Below are 23,519 nucleotides of genomic sequence, written 5' to 3'. Positions count from 1 at the left end.
TGAGGTTAGCACTTAAACCCACCCCCTGCTCTTTCTGGGACCGTGCCTGTGCTGGGCAGAGCAGAGCGGCGGCGCTGAGCAGGATGGAATTGGCTTTCAGTACACTGCATTAGTTTCACAGTAGAACTCCGGAGGCCCACTGGCAGTGGGAACAGAAAGCCACCATGTTTGTTTTCCAGGCCCAGCCTCAGTAAAAATGTTTATTGATATTTTCTGTGGTTCAGTGCAAGTGTAGGATGCTGAGGAAGGATGCCCGCACAGCAGCCGCAGCCAAGAGGAGCAGTAGGCGTCAGGACTTCTGCTTTCTTTCAGAGACTCTCACAAGAGCAGCCACTGGCCTAAAGAATCGTACACAAATTCAAACGGCTTTGTAAAGTCTGTGTCTTGCCATCTTTAGCAGTCCCATTTGTGAGTTAATTTCTTTGAACTGGTTCGAACTGACTTGCAAAGCATTTGCAAATCACTTGATCATAAGAGTGAAACATATTGGAACCATAATTTGATACAATCTTTGTAACCTAATTTAAAAAAAAAACTGTTAACCCTCAAATTTTATTTTTGCTAAGGAAGATCTAGAGGTTTTTGCAGTATTTTTAATAAAGATCTTAGGGCATTATTTTCTTTTCCCTACTGTAGGTTTTCATTATTGTGTTCTTCATCAGAGCACACACATGCTAATATAAAAACAATAATTATAAAAAAGCAATTATGCAATAGTAGACCCTTAATTACCACTGCAAACAGAATAAAATTAGCTTTTAAACGTGGGTGTCAAGTCTAAACTAAATAGCTTCCACAGTTTCCTCAGAACGATCACTCAAAGTGACTCTCAAAAAAACTGAATAGCTAAAATGAATAGACTTCCCTATGCTATTTTTCTTCACCACCTTTTAAAACATTCTGTCCCTCTCACTGACATCCTAATACAAAAACAATAACTAAATGAATAAATAATAACAATAATAATAAAACTTGTGCAACAACACATCCTTAATTACCACCGCATAAAATTTAACTAGCTTTAAAAGGCACTGTCAAGTCTAAACTAAATTGTTTTCACAATTTCTCCAAAATGATCGCTCATATTAATTGGTTAATCTTCTTTCAACAGGTTCACTGAATGAACCCCTTTTCAGTACAATCTCTCCTCCCTCACAAAGACACTTACAGATACCTGCTCCCTCAGAGTGAAGGGACAGCAGCTGGGCTGGAGGTCATGCTGTTGAACTCATGGACGTTTATTCTGAGGTTTAATTAAAACGCAGCTTGGTTGGTGGTAACAGAAGTAAATGCAAGCTGTACGCTGGGCTCCGAACGAAATATTTCCCTCACATTCAGCTTCTTTGGCCCAATCCCCTCCTGTAATGAGCAATAATAACAGTCTGAGAGAAGAGTCATCAAATCAGCCTGAAAATAAACAGGCTTTTGAAACCCCACTCTAAAACCCACCCACACACAAACACACACGGCCCTCTGTTCTGAACACAAAAGCTTAAATACCCTTATACAAAAACAATAACTGAAAAAAGAAAAAACAATTATGCAACAGTCTTTAATTACTACTGCAAAACAGCATATCATTAGCTTTAAGGGGGCATCCAGTCCAAACTAAATTGTTTCAACAGAATTTCTTCAAAGCACACGGTGATTAAAAATTCATTGCATTAGGATCTACGGCTGATTTCACTGGCAGGAGTATGTGAGTTTGGAAGTTGCTAAAAATAGCTAGCAGACACTCTCCATTTATAATAAATGGAAAGAGATGCAAACACAAGTGCTTCCTACACACACACACACACAGGTTTGTTTCTGTGAAAAGTGGGGATATCCCATAGGCGTAATGGTTTTTATACTGTACAGACTGTATATTCTATTGCCCTACACCAACCCTACCCCTAAACCTACCCCTCACAGGAAACGTTGTGCTATTTCAGATTTTCAATACACTCCATTCTGTGTGAATTATAAGCGTTTTGAAAAGTGGGGACATGGGGCAATGTCCTGAAAAGTCACCTTCTCCTTGTAATACCTATGTCATACCTTTGTCATTATACAAATGTAGGTCCTCATTTGTCACAAAAACACGCGCACACACACACACAGCGGCTCTTTCCAGGAGCTCTCTTTGGAAAGACACCTAAAGCCACAAATCAGCTTCAATGTTTTTTCAAATATACAGGCCATGAATCACAATTTCAACAAACCAAATTAATGGAATCTGCAGACTTTTTTAGGGGGCAGCATGACTGATTTCATCATTGATAATAAGCAGAAATGTTACTTGAGCAGCAAATCAACACATTAGAATGATTTCGGAAGGATCATGTGACACTGAAGAAAATTCAGCTTTGCCATCACAGGAATAAATTACATTTTACAATTGAAAACAGTTATTCTAAATTTGAATATTTCACAAAATTATTGTTAATAATTTTTTTTAAATCTTACCAAATCCAAACTTTTGGATGGTAGTATATTTATTTAAAAGAAAGTGCTTCCAAACATTCTACGTCTTCATTTTTACAAGCATTTATGTTGAAAAGGAGGCATTTCACCGCATTTCTAAGAGAGCTCTCTTTAACACAGCCAGGCTGCCAGTCACAGAGCCTCGATGACAGCTGCAATAGCTGAAGTAATGACTGTGGCACCGTGTGCATGCCACCAGTGTCAGCGCTACCCACTGGCAGAGACGCAGTCCAGCTGTGCAATATAACCCACTGGAGCACAGACCCGCAATAAACACTAAGCAGAAATATAGAGATACACTCCGCTCTAACAAATTCTGAAGCTTTTATGTGTTTAAATTCAAAACCAACCGGTAATAAACACACTTACCAGACTCAAAAACATCTACTCCGAGCACTTGGCCAGACATTTCAATTCCTGCACAGCAATCACCCTCAACAAGCTCACAGGACATTTAATTGGACTTAGTCTCACGAAAACACACATTTCCAATCTCAATCCAACACCCCAAGATGTAAAACACACACACGCTGAAACTAAACATTCTCAGACTTGTACACAAAATCCAAGCTCAAGGCAACATGATAATAAGCCAATTATTTAGTGCTTCATTTTCAGGCTAATTGCGAGCTTTGAAACTCCTCAGAGCTGAATGTGTCATCAGATCAAGGAAATGCAAACTATACGACAAACTTGCAAAGAATATGAAATATGAATACTTATTTGCAAGAATCTGATATTCAAAGTAGTTATTTTTTCCAAATACGATAAAGACATTACAAAAACAATGAATGGCATTTGTCAAAGTGGAAAAAAGTGTCTTATAGAGCTGATTAGAATATAGAAATATACAGATATTTTCTCCCAAATTAAAATTGCAGCTTGATTAGGGCATCTATATTCAAGAATTTAATATAGTACCAACGTGATGAAAGAACAAAAGAACTAATAATTGTACTATTATTTCCACCACCACATCATCATCGCTATTGTCGCTGTTCTGTTGTGTAGATGGTAACATATTTCCAATACTAATCAGAGATTATATTCTTAGATTCTTAAGAAAAAATCTCGTTTTGCAATTTCCTTTCAGCAAATGCAAATTTTATGGCAGCTCAGAAGAAAAAACGAGAATACGAACAGGCCCAATAAAGCTATTAGTGGTCACCTTGTCTGCACTGAGAGACACTGTGATTTCCCCTCTCGAATGTTTGATCTTTTCTCATCCATAATCCTTCTGCCGCGTCGTTCTAGAGCCGTGGAGCTGGCAGTGTTGGAGTGAATTTATTTACAGCGTGGTTAGTCTGCAAATGATTGATGTTGCTGCAGCAAACAGTAAACCAATTAGAGGCATGATGTAATGTCATTTTAAAAGGTTTATAATCGCGTTGCTTCTGAACTCGGGCCCCTGATCAGACGTAATAAAGATTTATAGCAGATCAAAGGAGAGGCTAATGCCATTAACAATAGATTATATTCCAGCAGAAATTACATTAACAACTTTTTTTTCCTCCTCTCTGCTAAATATATCCCCTGGATCGCAGATTTGGACGCGGGGCAAAAGTTTGGAGGACTGTGCAGCGTACGGAGCATTAATTACTCTGAATGAGCACAGCTGTCTGACCTGTTATAGTGAGGTTCTACACAGACTGTGAAAGTGTAATAAGTCACCATAACATAAGTGCTTCCTATGTTGCACCCTTGTGGGAAACCAATGCTGCTTGATTTCATATCCATTTGTTGTCACCTTGAGCTTCACTAGTCATAAATATAATCTATTCCTATAACAAAATGAACTTTTTTAGAAACAAAAACTAACTCTATGTCCTAACCGGGTGCAACATGACAAAATAACAAACGATAAACCCAATCTCTTCCATGTTGTGGGCCATTCATACAGACCTTGTTAAGACAGCAGCAATCCCTCCAAACCCTTCCAAGTTACACCAATTTCGTTTTTTACAGTGTGAACCAAGGAAAAAAGTTTCAGTTATGAAATCCGATGTTTTTTTACAAGCCTGATCCACATCCAACAGTAAGTTTGCGTCATTAAAATGCTATTTGAGTATAATTTATATATGACAGTATTTGTACAAATATTATTACAGTATTTGTTCGTATTTTAATTAGCTTTTATTTTTGTTTTTATTTGAATTTTAGTTTATGTACTTTTGTCATTTTTATTTTTAAAATATTTTAATTTAACTTTCATTTATGTTTCTGTCAATTTTATTTGAATAATTTAGCACTTCAACTTATTTCAGTTAGATTTTGATTTTATTTTCATTTATTTAACAACAAAAATTAAAAAATCTATTGAATTGTAATATAACTAATTTATAGTTAATTCAATTTTGGTTTTAAACATTTTAGTACTTCAGCTTATTTCAGTTAGTTGCAAAAATAATAATCTAATTTTCATTTAGTTTTCATCTAATATTTCTATTTTATTTGAATCTCAGCTTTGTTTGAATTAACAAAAACAATTTTAACAGTTTAGTTAACAATAACAACACTGTACTATAACCGATGTGGTAGCTAGCAAAAGTGACTGAAAAGTCTGAAAAGAAATATCAGATCTGGATACATACAATTTTAAGAATGACTGATCTAAAAATATTCCCTGTAGTGTGACAAAGGCCATTTCTTTTCAGTGGGAGCTGCTGATATCCACCGTCATGATCAACAGCAGTCACTGGCAATGCTCTGAATGACTCTGTTTTTACTGCTCATTTTGTTGATGTTGCATTTAGTTAAAACACAGTTTTAGGGACTATTATTTTCATAGTAGACAAAAATACAGGACACGAGTAGATGACAATGGGGGCATCAGCCAATGAGATGTGAGTGGGAGGGGCTTACCAGTGGGGGGCTGGGCCCGGAGGAGGTATGAGTTGGGGGAGATTTGGTCCTCTGGGTGGGGCTCCAGCATGGTGTGGGAGGAGCTGCTGTCCAGCAAGGGCACCTGACACTCCCTTATGTTAGGCGGGGCCGGATGAAGGGGGATGGGTGGAGGAGAAGGAGCAGGGGGCAGGAAGCTGGAGGAGGCGGTGGAGGGAGGGAGGGGACGACCTGAGGAATGGACAGATAAAAGGAGGAGACAAACTTGTTATGATCATGTGACATGACGCAGGGCAGATATCAACATACTAACATGATAGACGTACAACATTTAAACATTCTACAGCAAGCAGATTGCACTGAATTAAGTGACCAATGAACTAATTTATGTGATAATGCACTCATGTGATCAATTGTATTCGAATGACTTCAATGACAATCTCTGAAGTCAATATGAAATGGCTTTTACAACCCATTTTACTTTTGTAGTATTATGTGTTTCCATGTGAAACATGAAATTTAATACAAAAAATGCAGGTCGAGATTTGATTTTATCCATCAGGAATTGACTGGATCATGAAAAGTGTCTGTTTCATACTAGAATGCGTTCAAAATGTGAGTTTGGAGTGGGTTATGGAGGACTACGCCCCTCCTGAAACACCTTGGGAACCCATTTCTGAAGAGGCTTTTTACCCGATACGTGGAGGTTGAAGATTAAGTTCACCCTTGAGAACATTATTATGCATCCCAGTAGTAATACTTCTACAAATGTATAGTAATTTACTGTTATTGCCATAAACGTTATTATATTAACCGGGAAGCTTTTACAAAGGCTCCATTGCTTACAACAGCAGCCTAAACCAACGCATAAGTAGCTATCTGGCTATTGGTTTCTATTAATTATTAATATTAAGCTGTTTCTGAGGCAGTGCAAGTTTTGTCATTTTGATGAATGATTATGAAAACTTTTTTATTTAGAGCAACGTGTACTGATAAAATGTGCTCAGAAACGTGTATTTAAGGAAGTAAATGGTCAATTTAGTAATTTTGATTAAGGATTATGAAAACGTTTTTCTCTTTAGAACAACATGTACTGATAAAATGTTCTCAGAAACATATATTAAGACCGGGTCAATTTTGATTTCACGCCGACCTTAACCATAACAGTCCCCTGTAATGTTCATCTGGCTATTGGTTTCTATTAATTATTAATATTAAGCTGTTTCTGAGGCAGTGCAAGTTTTGTCATTTTGATGAATGATTATGAAAACTTTTTTATTTAGAGCAACGTGTACTGATAAAATGTGCTCAGAAACGTGTATTTAAGGAAGTAAATGGTCAATTTAGTAATTTTGATGAAGGATTATGAAAACGTTTTTCTCTTTAGAACAACATGTACTGATAAAATGTTCTCAGAAACATATATTAAGAAAGTAAACCGGGTCAATTTTGATTTCACGCCGACCTTAACCATAACAGTCCCCTGTGATGTCGCACAATGTGCTCATAAAATAATTCCCATAAAATGAGCTCCAAGGTGTTTCTCATAAAAGCAAGCTATGAGGTCACAAAGTAAATTTACGGCACAAGTTATATGTGCCCATAAATGCATGCAAAATTTACGCGCTCACACCTGTGCATAGAAAGCGTGGGCTGAAAATGACATCATGCTCAGCGTGCATTGACAATATACAAACAAAAGCACCGCGACAGAAGCAAATAGTCAGAGAGTGCTTGGACTGCAGAACAGCAGACAGGAAGTGCTGCGCGCAGCATTTTTTGATCCAGTAAAACTCCACGCTGGGAGCATTGCATGAGCACATTTACACACAAACACAGTCTACTTCATCACTGTAATACAGATGTTTCAGATGTGATTTCCCAAAAGGATCCTGTAATAGAACCATATACATGCGCTATATGACACTAAAGATCCTGCAGTTATGAAGCGCATGTAATTTTTTCACTGCGAGCAAATGCACGAGGGGAGCTGGGCAAAGTCATTGGTTTTAAATGCATTTGAGTTCCTGAGTAATTGCCATGACATCGGAGGTAAAATTGCAAAGGTTTTTTTTTTTTCCTCAAAGAAGCGTGTGCAGTCAGTCCTCATAAAGGCGGAGGAATTAGGAGGCTATTACCTGCCTTAATTACTCCTGCAAAGACAGCACTGAGGGAAAAGACGGCGCTCGCTATAATCTGAGACGACTGAGCGGCGCTCTTTTAAGATTCATATCAGTAAAACTAAAATGACTAAAATGTATTGGCCATCGTTTTAATTGGGATCAAACGAAGACTGTGCACTTTCTGTCTTTTAAGAGTCACTTTAACTTCAAAAAGCCGCATGTTACACAAACAGATTATCACGCACATACACACAGCTTCACTTTCATCTTCCTTTCATCGCATCAACCCCTGACTGCCTGTTAGCAGGAATGGTAGAAAGCGAGAGAGTGAAGAGGTGCTTTTGCAGAAGACCTTGAATGCAGACCGTGTATGAGCACATCTGACTCAACTTCCCTCTTCAACGCTCGTCCTCCTTCTCCCCATGACTCCTTTGTCAGTACAGTATGCGGTCATTCAGGGATATTGAGTCGAGGTTGCTGGCTGTGTCTTGTGTTATTGATTTGGCTCATAGCTGCCCTGTGCCAGAAACACACCTCCACTCACACACTAACTCACAAAAAACAGGGCCCATTGCACTAAGCTTATTTGATAGATTTGTTTTTAGATTTATTTATTTTAGATTTAATTTAAGGTGGTTAGTCCAAGCAATTATTTTGTTACAGTTAAATTTTTATTTGATGTTTTAGATTATTATTAAATATTAAATGAAATATTAATACACTAATAATGAAAATTATTTTGAAACCGTAAAACCTAAATATTATTAAAAACGGAAATATATTTTCAATGTTAGCTATTTCAGTTTACAACATTTAAAATATATATATATATTAGTTCATAATAGTACCTCCTGCTTAAAGTTTTCCTTAACTTTTTCTTTTCTTATGTCTGACCTCATGATCTGTGGAAGAGGGATGCACATAATTTATAAGGAAATATAGCGGTCTGATTGGATTGCTTGTTAAGCAGACCCCAGGGACATGGGGCAAAGGCCCCTTAAATAATAAAGAGAAAGACGAGGAAGGATATGTTTACCGTCAGCATTTCATAAAAGCATCTATGGCATTCGAGTGAATGGGAAGAAAGAAACAACAAGAGAGAGAGATATGGGGAGATATCTTCACTAATGCACAGAGGAGATGAATAAACACTGAAGAGCTCAGCGAATATGCAGATGAAAGAGCGAGAGGTTAAGTGTGCTGCTGGCTGATTAGCTTGACTTCTAAAGAGATGGATGAAGAATTCGACCATAAAAATACAGAACGGCAGAGCTGCACATGGGTATCTAAGGACAGAGGAGCAGGAGGAATTCTGGGAAGTTGTTCTTGTCAAACAGTAGATAGAAGCAGCGTAGATGCACCAATGAGTCATTTTCTCTCAACAGAAACAGAGAATAATATTTGTTAAGTTTCAGTGAATACTGAACAGTTCAGAGGAAAAATGTTTATTGTCGTTGAACTTGTTTTAAACAAGCACATTATATTCATCACACAAAACCATGACACCATTTTCAATGGACCATTGCTTCAATAATGAGAGTATTTATGGCACTGGACAAGAGAAGCCTGTGTGTGTATATGCATGCGTGTGTGTTGGGGGTTATTAAATTTTTAAATCACTTTAATTACAAAAAAAGGAAAAATTGCATTAGGTGGCCAAAAGCAATTATAGGAAACTTAATCTCCTTTGCAATTAGGCTCAGGGGCATTTTTTAACTATTGTAATTTATTTTTGCTACATTTCTATAAAGGTCAGTATAAATTGCTTTGTGTTATTAGAACAAAGGCTTGTTAGAAGGGGGCTGGGGGGGGGGGCACCTGTTCCTCTAGATGATTCTTCTCCTTTGCTGTCCTTCCTAAATTTCCGTTATCTCTCTGGGAGAGGATGTGCTACTGTGGATCTGCTGGCCTGGAACGCTGATTTGACCTTGAACGTCCCCTTGATTCATTTTTTAAATACTATCCCAACCCGGAGACAACTTTTGATTTCCTGAAGAGTATAAACTTTGTGCTACTTTCAAAATATTGCACTGGTAGTTTGAGCCGCTCTACAGCAAAATGCAAACGAAATTTTACACAAACTAAAATAAAACTTTGTAAAAAATAAATTAATAAAACAAAAACCCTATACAAATAAATAAAACTATTAATTAATGAAATAAATAAATAAATAAATACAACTTACACTACAAGTTTGGGATCAGCTAGATTTGTTTTGTTTTATTTATTATAATTTTTTAACATTATCCAGCAAGGATGCATTAAATTGATCAAGAGGGCTCTATAGCAATGTCTGTAGTAAAGATATTTCAGGTTGAATTACTTTTAAAGACATATGTAACAAAACAAATTCTATTCTTTTGAACTTCCAATCTGTCAGAATCCTGAATAAATGTAAGAGAATTTCCACAAAAATATTAATCAGTTCTTAACACTGATGATAATAAGAAATGTTTCTTGAGCCCAGCATATCCTAAAATCAGTACATTAGAATGATTTCTGAAGGATCATGTAACTAAAACAAAACAAAACAAAACAAAACAGAACGAACCCAAAACAAAACAAAGTCATTTAGGTTTGGAATGACATGAGGGTGAGTAAATTATAATGTAAAGTAAAAGTAAGAATTTTCAGTTCTGGTGGACTGTCTCTTTAAGTGTAGAAGTCATTCATATGAAACACATTGAAATCAGTCACTTATGACGGTCTATTTCAGTTTGGATGCTTCCACAGCGTACTATGTAGGCAGCTCACTAGGTTAGGAATAGAGCTGATGTATAGGGAAGGTGACAGGAAGCCGAGGGACAGTGACGTGGATCTCTCGTGTGATCCAGGGCAGGAGGCCATCTTATGCCCGCTTCTGCTAAGATGGCCGCCGCTGGTCCCGCGCCTGTCTCTGCCAGAGAATTTTGAGGGCAGATTGTCTGGATGCTCTGAGATTGGCTCCATTTTCTCATTCTGATGTTGTGTCTTGTCGAACAGGCTGACAGGATCCTAATCTTTACAACCACTAAGCTCAGTCGGGCCTGTCAAAACACTAACGCCCATTTCACACCATCAGCCAATGCTAATGGCAGAGCACGAGTTCAATAATCACGCACACACATAAGCACTGGCACAATCCTGTTCCCTTCATCCTGGTTTATTCAGCTGAAAATATCAAAGCACAAAACTTACTGTAAGCTTCCCACAATTAAGAAAGTTAGCCTTTCTCATCTTAAAAGTGACTTTACAGTTACGTTTCTCCCCTGAAAAAACCATTTGATGTTGAACTTCAAGCCCGTATTCTCCTTTAGCTCAGAGCTCCTTTATAATCCTGCTCAGTTTTTGTCTGTCTGAGAATGACTTCAGGAAATGCAAGTCAAATCTTTCAGCGTGAGGGGACAGAATGCAGCACTGAGACACACCGGCACGGCTCCTCTTCACTTTAATGCAGGATCAGCCAAAAGTCTGAACTGTAATGGATCTGGTGAGTCCAGATGTGTTGAGGGCCACTGCAGCATCTCTTTTGTTATTGTTCTTTGCAACATATCATATGCAACAAGTCACTCTAAGAGCCCCTATAAGCCAGAACAAAAGCCCTGAGAGTAAGTTTTAGTTTCATTTTGAAGCTTCAGTGAGTGAAACCTGGTTCTTAAGGGGTTAAGTAAACTAAAGAAGGTGAACGCAGGTCATTTAAATACCATTTTCGTGCACTTGCTGCAATCAACAATGCGGCAGTGTTGTTACTGTAAACTAAAACTATTGATTTTTGGTCATTTAAAAAAAAGCTGAAATACAATAGAAATATTATATGGGAAAACTAAAACTTGAACGAAAATGACAAATGCTGCCTTGGCAAAAAGTACAAAAATGACGAACTTAACTAAAACTGAAATAAAGCAAAGTTACTAAAAATATAACATATAAAAAAGTAATACAATTACAAAACTCCACAACATATAAAAACATAAATCTTAAAATAAAACTAAACATATAAAAATAAAAGCTCATTTAGAATATTAATAAATATTATGATAGTATATAAATAACACTAGTACAATATGTGTTTAAGCTTGAAGGAAAGCTTAAATATTTCCAGGTGAACTATTCCTTTAAATACACTTCTGTTTGTTTCCTTTTTAACCTGTCAGCATCCTAAATGCTCTATAATGATAGCAATTCATCATCTATTCAATTCTATGCTTATTTACTGTTTGGGCCAATATACTGTATGTGTACTGCAGCGCTTTACGCAGGCCACTGCACTTTGATTCATGATCACTGACTAAAACACGTCCTCCACCAATCACAGGTGTCAGTGTGTCCTGCTCCACAAGACCATGATGGTATGAACTAGTGCACTGAGGACAAAAATCCAGTGCAGTCACACACCCTCACACACATACACACACTCCCACATTGTCAATTAGGCTCAGGCCTCTGTCCGCTCTCTGCACGTCATTTATTGATGGTACTGTTATGGATTCCACACGTTTTACCTTACAGAAGAGAGAAGGAATGAATAACCTCCATCATTCAACAGCCCCACCTCCGAGCCCACAGATACACTGATACATGCACTTGTTCAGCCTCCTAAAAATCTGCTTAATATTTTAACCGGAACAATGATATTTGGCCTTGCAAAACATTGCATCATGAAAAATATTAGCAAAATATATAACAAACAGGACAACCATCTGTGTCCTTGTTCAGCACAATCAAGGTCCTCTAACCCAGACATTCTAGTGTTTTTAGCAGTAATTCACTGTACTTCACAAACTACAAATGTTGAGTTTTTTGACTATAAGAATTACAACTATTATTTTAAGAATTAAAATAATTATATGACTATACTGTAAAATGTACTGTATATATACTGCAGAATTTATTATATTAGTTATATATACATTATATTAGTACTGCATTTATAAAATTAATGCATAATGATAATTCACATATTTTAACATAAATCTATGTATCTGAGCATATTAATCTAGGCTACAAATAAATAAATAAATAATCTATAATAATATATCCTTCTTACACTTCCTATCACATGCATCAAAACAGGAAAGAAAACTGCACTCGTCAAGAGATTTCATGGGTGTTTAATGCAGTCAAGAAGCAGAGTATGTTGAGCGGCATTTTATATGAGAGAGATATTGCTATTAAGTAAGAAGAACACGGCAATGCTTGTCATTTCACTCCCAGAACGAGTCCTACAATATTCATAAAAAGCTTTTTGGCAACCGCACACATCCGTAAGCAATGCTACACTTGTTTATTTACAAGGCTAGACAAAAAAAAAAAAAGCTCTAAAAAACTGCATTAAAAAATAATATCTACTCTGACATTGTGAGGACATGGCGTCAACCTCATTCACCCCATGAAAAATAAACTTTTCCGCTGACACACACTCTTGCATTTTGCTCAAGGAAGAAGTTCATGAGACGATGAGCTGACACACAGGCAGAAGCTTCAGGGCCGAATTGAAGAGTAGAGTCGCTGATATGAGGCAGTGACTTCATAAACTTGCAACCCTATAGGGTTACTGCAGAAGTGATGTCACTGCCTCTTAGCATCCTCGTCACTCTCAGTTCTTTTGCCTAGGATGAACTTTACACCTGTTGCTGGAGACTGCAGGGCTCTGCTCTAAATAGAAGCCTGTGCTTGTCCACTGTTCTCACAACCTTAACATCATCCAAAGAGTTAGCATTAAAATTGTGTAGATACACACTTCCTAAAGGAACTATCAGTGGTTTCAAACCAGTAGAAGATTAGGATAAACATCAGAACAGATTTGGAGAAATGTAGCATTACAGTGCTCACCACTGGATCCTTTGCAGTGAATGGGTGCCGTCAGAATGAGAGTCCAAACAGCTGATTGGCTGAACATTACACTAACAATTCACACAAAAAGCTGCATGGTTGTAAGAAACAAATCTATCGAGACATTTTAACTTTAAACTGTCACTTCTGTCCAAAATACATTTTCTTCTCACATCAAAATCCACCATCATATCTGTTTATAGTAGTTTTGGACTGTTGTCACTTCTAAACAATGTTTGATCTGTGCATATTTCTCTCCTGATTTCACAGCAGAAAGCCATATTATGGATAGAGGACTTGCAACAAACATCTTAATTAATTTGTTTATTACAAACACACAACTTGTCACTGCACAAATTGATGGACTGGAGTTGTGTGGATTACTTATGGGTTACTGTATTGTTTTTATCAGCTGTCATTCTGACGGCACCCATTCACTGCAGAATATCCATTGGTGAGCAATTGATGTAATGCTACATTTCTCCAAATCTGTTCTGATGTAGAAACAAACTCATCTATATCTTGGAATGCTTTGATGGTCAACATTAAATAAATTAACCAATCAAAGGCTGAGCACAATGTTATATAAACAAAACAATTACAAGAAGACCAATCTAAAGGCTAGAATACACTACATGCCTTTTAAAATCTGAACAGATTTTAAAACACTTGGCCTCATACATTTGTAGACTTTGTCAATGGTTGCAGAAGAAAAACTGGTCATTACAAATTAAATGACTGGGGTTTATAAATTTCTTACCAAGTTAGCACACATCAAACTAAAATCATCCACAAAACAAAGTATGAATGGAGTCATGCACAGCAGGTTCCATATCAGCTGTTCGGTGTGAAAGTATATAAATTGCTAATTATATTCCAGCCGGCTCTCTTTGATGTCTGTGACTCTGATAGAAGCAAGTCTATTTTTAGCAATAAAGTGGAGAAAAAAAAACTTCTGTCTTCCCATCCTCCTCTCTTCCTACCTCCAAAGCCTCTGTCTCCTCATCTCTCTAACCCTGCCTTCGCCTCTTCCATTGTGTGGTCTTTGGAAACCTCTCACCCGAACTGAAGATCAAAGTGTTTGAAAAAAAAAAAAAAATTGATTCCTCTCTCTACTCAAGATAACAGCCTTCTTCCAAAACCACTTTTCCACTAAATCACAACTATCACTGTCGCCTTGTTTGTTTGTATTTTTGGAGCGTGTGCTTCTGAGCATACTCGTCTTTTCACCTTTTTGCACTCCGTCACTCACTCGTGTCACACTTCAGACTTGAAGTGTTTTTTTTTTCTTCTTCTTCATGCCACCTTCAGAATAATAGTGATAAATTAATGTAATATTACTATGGTGCAACAGAATTTTGTATTTTATATGACTGGTTAATGGATATTTAAAGGGAAAGTTAGGGTTAGGGGGGTTAGCGGTAAGGGGTAAGGGGACTTTCATAATATGGGGGGGATAAATAAAAAATTATTTGGAAGTCGATGGCTACCGGCAACTGTGTGGTTACCAACATTCTTCAAAATAACTTCTTTTGTGTTCAACAGAAGAAAGAAAATTATACAGGTTTGGAACTATTTGAGGGTAAGTAAACAAAGACTATTTTTATTTTTGCGTGAACTATCTTATTAAAGGGATAGTTCACCTTCAGTTGCTGGTCCCCATTGACTTCCATAGTATGGAAAAAAATAACACTATGCAAGTCAATGGGAACCAGCAACTGAAGGTGAACTATCCCTTTTAAGTGTTACACAAAATTTAATAAATAACAATAATAATAATAAAAAAATTTTTTTAGATACAATTATATATATATACATTTATTTTATAATTCTTTTTTGTTTGTTATTATTATTATTATTTTGGTAACACGTTCATATATGGACCAATTCTCACGATTAACTAGTTGCTTATTAGAATGCCTATTAATAACATATTGGCTGTTTATTAGTGCTTTTAAAGCACATATTCTGCATGACTATATTCTACATCCCTAGTCCTACACAATAACTAAACTTAACAACCACCTCACTAACTATTAATAAGCAGCAAATTATGAGTTTATTGAGGCAAAAGTCATAGTTAATGGTTTGTTAATAGCAAGAACTGAACCTTAAAATAAAGTGTGACCATTACTTTGCATATATTTCATTATAAACCCTCATAAAAGAACTATGGTAACAACCAACGTACCCCAACAGTTTTCACTGTCATCAACAAAAGAACAAACGAAAACAAAGACAACCCAAGAAAGATTCCGCATCTCACATGATTTGATATTCGTTTATTATGCTGTTGCTGTACTAGTAATTTGCTGGAAACTATGGTAATTTTTTGTTAGGGTCATGTATACATCTCTTTTCTCTTAAGTGTGAACAACAGATGCAAATGAGAAGTATTTATAGACGTGACAAGGCCGTGTGTGAGAGTCACAGTGGGGTGTTTTTCTACCTCACACACACTCGGGGGGCTGTGGTTTGAAGTGCTACTATGAAGTAAATTCATCAGCCCTTTGCATCAGCTGACCCTGAGGAGAGAGTGTGTCCCTGTGCTCGAGTGTTTGGATCAACCCTAAACACCTGATGCAACCGCTCCTGAGTAATACCTGACATTACATCACACACACTTACTGTACAGCCACAAACCATGACATCAAACAAATGATACGGGGGATTATGAATGAAATCATAATCGACACACCTCGCTCTTTCTCTCCCGCTCTTTACTAAATCATTTAAGATGAAGGAGAGTCTGTGCTTTCTATGAGTCGAAAATGAGATTTTTAATTACTGCATGACCTGGGGTATATTAGCAACATATTAATGTGCGTCATTAACCCAGTGGTAACTAACCCCGTCAGCTCATTAACTACATGTGATTGGACCTGAGTGAGCACAGGCGAAGCTCCAGCTCTCATCACAACCACCTATGATGATATAGCGCACATCCGCTAATTAGAGAACTTTGAATATGCACACGCTGTTATCTTGTGGTCAGAAGAGCAAATACGCAAGGTCTTTATGAAGCGAGAGGATGTCATTACTTGAAGGAAAAAATGCAGTTTTTAGACAATAATTATGTTTAAGCATACAGCATTGCAAATGAAAAGTTGCAAAACGTGTGATTTTTGCAAGTGCCATGAATAATTCATGAAGTAAATGTACCTGTAAACATACTACTCACCTACTTCAGAAAACTATACAGATATATTTAAGTACATTTTTATGAAACCAATTCAAAAGAGGTCAACTGCATAAAGTGTTTTATGCTAATCAAGGCTGCATTAAGTACTGCATAAATACTTGTTAATAAATAAATAAATAGTATTACAATTTAAAATATTTGTTTTCTATTTGAATATATTTTATATTTAATTTATTGCTGTGATACTCCAGTCTTCAATGTCACATGATCCTTCAGAAACCATTGCAATATCATAAATATGTGGTGCTCAAGTAACATTTCTTATTATCAATGCCGAAAACAGTTGTGCTGCTTAACATTTTTATGACTTTTTCAGGATTCTTTGATGAATAAAAAGTTTATTTCTTTATTTACAGCAATAGATGTTGTGCAGCATTATAAATGCATTTACTGTCACTTTTGATCAAGTTAATGCATGCTTACTTAATAAAAATAAAACACAATCTTGCTGACCTCAAACTTTTAAAAGGTAGTATATATGTGTTAACCCTTTAAAGGTGTGCACTATGCATTATTGCACAATATAACATTACTATTTAATACAGGATAACTTTTTAATGCATTATATTATAAGGTAAGGCATTAAAATAAGATTATCATGATGAATTATATTTACGGGTTTAATAGAAAGCAAACTGTACCTTGACTTACATTCATCCTTATGAATCTATTTAAGGCATCTAATATGGTCTTATTTAGATATTATATTGTATTCCCTAATAATGCAGAGAAGTGTGTATTACACAAATGCCGTTCTAAACACACACAGGTTCATGTGAATGCCTGTGTACCCACACAATCATGCTCTCTCTCTCTCTCTCTCTCTCACACACACACACACACACACACATCGTGAACAGATGGCTGTGTACATTAGTAGATAGGGTGCTTAATAAATGCACCTGCACACCTGATCTCTCTACAATATATTGAGTCATTCTGAACAGCTTTCATGTCAGAATAAACGCACAAGAGACCATATTTGACCTTGCGAAAGCCAAACAGGGTAGAACTCAATAAGTCTCCCACAATTGTTCCTCACAAACACACTCACCATCCAACCTCACAATCAATACTTTCACAGAGAGTTTCACCAAAATCAATGCTGTGACCATACAGAAATGATCCTATAGTCTGAGACCATATCTAAAGTAAGGAGAGTCTTACCTTCTCCTGTGTCCATACTGCAGCAGTCAGCTTTATTTCACCCGTCCATGACAGGAAGACACCATGTCTGTCAGAGTGCCTGTCTCATTGATTCATTTACACTAGGAGACACACTTACAGTCTCACTGTGATTCTGTCAGTGTCCCACTTCTACAGAGACTTCAGCTAAGAGTGAGGAGCTAAAGGAACTCCCTCTCTCTCCCTCTCTCTCTCCTCCCTCCTCCTCTCTTGGGTCCAGTTCCTGCATGTTGTGCCATTAGTAAAGGGTCTCTGTAGAGCCGGGCGGGCACTTTTTATCTGCATTTGGAGGAGGCCAGTCACATTGCGTTTGTGAGGACTTCTCACATGCATCCAGGGTTTTTTTAAATGCCTTTCTTATTTCTGTCTTTTCTGCAAGCTCAACATCTTATTTTCACATTAGGCTTCTTCTTCCAGCGCACCTCCATCCATCTCTCTGAGGAGGGAAGTTGTGAAGACAAGCATCACATTCACACCCTGACCTGATGTAGCAGGCACAGCTACGAAAGCACTTAAGAGAGCCGTTCTGTCAGCGCTTACGAGGTATAGACACCATACATTAAACAGAGTGGTTTAAATGAGCATGAGGGCCTGAGTGAAGACGAGACGGACAATAATGTCTTGGAGATTCACCACAAAAGCTCTTCAGGTTCATTCCGCCTAGTTGCAGCCTTAGACGGCACACCCACTGACCGCCACAGTACACTGACTGACCATCTGATGCATACTAAACACAAATTTCACAAATTGCACTTTCTTGATTTGGCAAGTTGTATTCTAATTGGATGGCTTGATCTGCCTGGAAACAAACTCGCACGGTACCAGGTTGGTAAAATGAGTGCTTTTAAACTACTTCTGGATTTGCCAAAGTTTGACCAAATTAGTGGCAAGCAATAAACATTAAATCATCTGTGTTGAAAGGACAGAAATTTTGCTTTGGAGAGAGTTATACCATTATTTCAATTCTGTGAAAATAAAATAAAATAAAATAATAAAATAAAACAAAATAAAATATTCTTGGATTGGATCACTATAATAATAATAAAGTAAAGTAAATTTTTACACATGATTTTCAGCGTAAACTTATTATTATTATTATTATTAATATTACCATTATTATTGCTCAATATAATAATTATATTTTATAATTTTTCGAATAATTTTATTATTATTATTACTGTTATAATTATTATTTTTATTATTGTTACACATGATTTTTAGCTTAAACTCATTATCATTATTATTATTATTACCGATCAATATAATAATAATAATAATAATAATGTTATTATTATTATTACTGTTCTTATTTGAATTATTATTTTACACATTATTTTTATATTAAACTCATTATTATTATTATTATTATTGTCATTATTACAATTATTATTGATCAATATAATAATAATAATAATTGTTATTATTATTATTGTTGTTGTTATTATTATTATTATTTCCCCCAAGCTGGTCTATTATTGTGATTTGATTATGATTTGGAACAATTGATTGAGTAACTGAAGTAATCTACTTTTACTTTTGACGGGGAAGTCGTGGCCTAATGGTTAGAGAGTCGGACTCGTAACCCAAAGGTTGCGGGTTCGAGTCTCGTACCGGCAGGGATTGTGGGTGGGGGGAGTGAATGTACAGCGCTCTCTCCCACCTTCAGTACCACGACTGAGGTGCCCTTGAGCAAGACACCGAACCCCCAACCCCCAACCCCCTGGGTGCCGCATTATAAATGGCTGCCCACTGCTCCGGGTGTGTGTTCACTGCTGTGTGTGTGCACTTTGGATGGGTTAAATGCAGAGCACTAATTAAAGTTTGTGTGTCACATCACACTTACTTTGGAACAAATACATATATACACCTATAACATTTTCATTTCCAAATATTACTATTACTATCAAATAAATTCACCAGGCTTGGAATTTTAGAAATGAATGTAGGCTAGTATCACCTATTACTGACACAAACAGACTTTTAGGCTGTTTAATATGAGATTTGCATACCATGTGATTTGTCAAACACTACTATACTATTATACCAATTATATATATTTTCCACACTGGTCTATTATTATGATATCATGCATTTCAGAGAAACACACCGCTAAACAGCACATAAAACCAAAACAAACTGTGGTTGTTCGCTTATGTCAGTCAGATGCTCTCTTCCTATCTAAGTGGGCGTTTCTTAGCCAGAATAAGCTGCAGTGTGGACCAGACCTCATGCTGTTCAGTCATGCTCTTTCTACACCACATTCAGCCTCACATTGACTCTGAAGCAAGTCACGCTAACAGAGAAGGAAGTTGTTTTTCAAATCAACCCACATGATGATATTCAGCTAGGGAGGGTCTGAGGAGAAAGAGCGCTTTCTCAGCCGATCGGTGCACAACGGTAGCAGAATGACAGGATCTTGACATCTTTCCAGGGCTTGCCAAACATCTCGCCCCCATGCGTCCGCGTCTCTGCATCCTTCATTGTGCGTAAGTGTGTGTTTGGGCATGCATATGTGTGAACCGAGGAGGGAGGGGGCATTTAATTGGCATTCCCTTGTGCGAGGCTGGCGGTATAAAACCAGTGGGATGCCGCTACCTTCATTAGGTTGCGCTGATGATCCAGCTGCACGTTGCAGAACAGGCGTTTTACGCCCCATCTCTTTCTTTCTTTTCGCTTTTTCCCCTTTTGTCCTCATTCTCCCTGTGTTTAATTTTTCCATGTGTGCCTCAAAGCGTACGTATATCTCTATATAAGTGAACAAGAACTCTGCCAGCGGGTGCAGTCAGCCAAAAGTCGCTTCCAGCTAAATCAACAAAGGGACTTATACTGTACACTTCACCGCCTCCTCTTCCCACCTCACCCCCCTTTGCTCGCATCTTCCGCTCCCCGTGCCAGAATTCCAGCACCCAGCTGGAGGAAACATAGAAAAATGTGTCCAATTATGATACAGCATGCCCAAACTCTGCTAATTAGCGCTAATTCAGTGACAAATGGATTCTTCTTTGAATAGTCCTCCACTCAGGCTCAGCTGTATTCACCACAGTAATATGCAGATTGCCTTAAAGTGGCTTATAATGAAACTGTGAGCTGCATCTCAATAAGCCAAAGTCAGTTCCGACCAAGCCAGTTTGCGAAAAACAAACCCCACTTCCACAGTACCGCCACTGAAATTGAGAAAGATAAGACTAGGGGAGAAATCTGAGAATAACAAAAGACAGGAAGACAAGTGGACAAAGGGGAAAAAGAGAGTGAGATGAAAGCCATCTGAGGAGTTTTGGGACATTTAACAAAGCTATGAATAGAACAATCTCTAGCTTCCCATCTGCAAAGATAACGACTAGGTTTCTCTAGTTGGCGTCGGATTTAATTGGGAGTGACAGATAGCCGTCAGGACATCACTGGGATGCGGTTCCAGCTCAGCTCTGTTAATAGACTTTCATCTGCCCTGGACCAGTTCACAGAACTGAACGTAGCTGGGCCCCTCATGTGCTCAGTGAAGGAAATGGGCAGGCACCTAAAAAAATAAAGTTCAACTTTGATAGACAATCACACTGTGTGAGTCAGTGGGAGAGTGGATTGGATGGCGGGATGCGCACACGCTAATTACTGTCTGACACAATGGCAAATACAAATGAAGTTGAAATTGAGCTCACTTGTTTGTGAGCGACTTAATCGAAACCCTTCAGACACGACTGTGATGACGAAAAATACACACACTCAAAGTTAATATACCAGTTTTAAATGAAACACTGAGGAAGACAAACAGGATTTTGAGGTCTGTGCAGACATTGCACAAACAGGCACCAGTGATTGGGAAGCTTCTTTAAAAACTGTGGCTTGCCAAGTTAAACTAGAGTCAATGAATTAGAATTAATAATATTTTCTAATGCTACATATAAGAGAGGGCCATTTAGGATGATCCGATTCACTACAATGAGTCACACTTTCCAATACAACATATGAGACAGGGCCATTTAGGATGAACCAATTAATTAGGATGAACCAATTCATTAGAATGAATCATACTTCCTAATGCTATATGAGAGAGGGCAATTTAAGATGAACTGATTCACTAGGATGAACCAATTCATTACAATGAGTCACACTTTCCAATACAACATACACAACAAGACATGGCCATTTATGATGAACCGATTAACTAGGATGAACCAATTAATTAGAATGAATCATACTTTCTAATGCTACATATGAGAGAGGGCCATTTAGAATAAACTGATTCACTAAGATGAACCAATTCATTAGAATGAATCATACTTTCTAATGCTACATATGAGAGTGTGCCATTTGGGGGGGAACCAATTCACCACAATGAATCACACTTTCCAATACAGTACAGCCATAGACTGTATAAAAACATGGACGTAGTGTCCGTGACGTCAGCCGTAGATTTACGAAGAGCGTTTCTGAAGCTCAAAAGTGGGTGGAGGCGGCCGTCGCCATCTTGGCAGCGTGTCACTCCCGGATAATTGAAAATGGGCAAAGAGGCGGGAGCAGGTTGGAGAAGCCACGCCCACCTAGCTCGACAGTGGTGACAGCAGCGGCAACCACCTGTCACTCAAGTGGCCACGCCCTTAATTATGCAGAACTTTAAAGGGGTCATATGATGCTTTTTTAAAGATCATTATTTTGTGTATTTGGTGTAACAGAATATGTTGACATGCTTTAATGTTCAAAAAACACATTATTTGGTAACACTTTACTTGAAGGGGTGTGCATAAGACTGACATTACACCTTCATAAGTGTAAGGATAAAAGAAACTAGAATACTTTGATCTCCTGAGAGGCAAACAATGCACTGGCATCTTCAGGACACCCCACAGAGGGGTGGTGCGGGAAACACCTCTCTCACATATGCATCTGTGCCTTTTCATCTCCTCCCTCCACTGGATTCACTCAAACTGGTCAAGAATATAATGTTCTAAATGAATGCAAATAAGATTTACAGTCATGTTTGGTTTCATTTGAATAGGGCAGTGGTACAATGGTCTTAATCTTACTAAAAGATAATACAGATCCTAAGAGTTAAGAGAAACTTTGATCACCGTAGAGAGCAATCCCATGCAAATTACCTTTTGTTCCCATTGAGGTGTAGACCACCCAGGTCTGGCACCTGGCTCAATGCAAATTCCAATTGTTTGTACAGGCCTCCATTTGGAGGATGTCTCTTCTTAGTTTTGTATTTAAAGGATTGCAGCAAAAGGATGTCCAGAATGCCCGTAGTACAGAGTATCTCCACACACTCTGTACTATGTATTTTTCTAATACATCTAATACATTTAATCTCAGGAATGCATTTTACTCTTAGATTCGTCTTTGAGAGTTTGATGTCTTGTATTGATTTGATATCGTTGAATTGGCTGTGGAGATAATTGGCATAATACATATTTACCTGACTGATAATAAATTGTTACATTTAATTAATTCTGATTACTCTGAAGTTATTTTCTCAAGTAGATTAAGTGAAGGCGTATGTTTCCGCAAATCTGCGACCAGGGTTAAGTGCACATTAGATCTCAGGAGATGAAGCATGGGCGCATCAGGTGAGATTCTAAATTTCTGACTAACCGCTTGACCTTAGTTTAAGTTGTACTCAGTTACGGTAACCATGTATATAATTTCAGAATTAATTAAGTTGTACGAAGCTAGATTAGCTGTCGGGGTCTAGACAAAGGTGGTCTAGAAGAACCGCTGATTAATATTTGAAGTATTAATTAAGTTGTACGTAGTTATAATAACTATTGGGGTCTAGACTAAGGGTCTAGAAGAACCGCTGATTAATATTTGAAGTATTAATTAAGTTGTACGTAGTTATAATAACTATTGGGGTCTAGACTAAGGGTCTAGAAGAACCGCTGATTAATATTTGAAGT

General features: G+C 37.4%; 1 protein-coding gene across 7 annotated transcripts in view; it reads right to left on the bottom strand.

Moving 5' to 3' along the window:
• The window catches only part of tenm2a (teneurin transmembrane protein 2a), a 309,718-nt gene that overhangs the window by 97,076 nt on the left and 189,123 nt on the right, over positions 1–23,519 (bottom strand). For 5 of the 7 annotated variants that reach the window (XM_016291960.1, XM_016291962.1, XM_016291965.1 and 2 more), the window contains one exon: positions 5,329–5,538. The exons of the other annotated variants lie outside the window; for them this stretch is intronic. In XM_016291960.1, coding sequence (XP_016147446.1) covers positions 5,329–5,538 — 210 coding nt within the window. The remainder of the gene's footprint in view (positions 1–5,328; positions 5,539–23,519) is intronic. 7 annotated transcript variants of the gene reach the window in all.

Source organism: Sinocyclocheilus grahami, unplaced genomic scaffold, assembly GCF_001515645.1.
Source record: "Sinocyclocheilus grahami isolate Dianchi unplaced genomic scaffold, SAMN03320097.WGS_v1.1 scaffold279.1, whole genome shotgun sequence".
NCBI classification, from domain to species: domain Eukaryota; kingdom Metazoa; phylum Chordata; class Actinopteri; order Cypriniformes; family Cyprinidae; genus Sinocyclocheilus; species Sinocyclocheilus grahami.
Note: the sequence above shows the minus strand (reverse complement) of the source record. Positions and strands in the feature narration are given on the sequence as shown.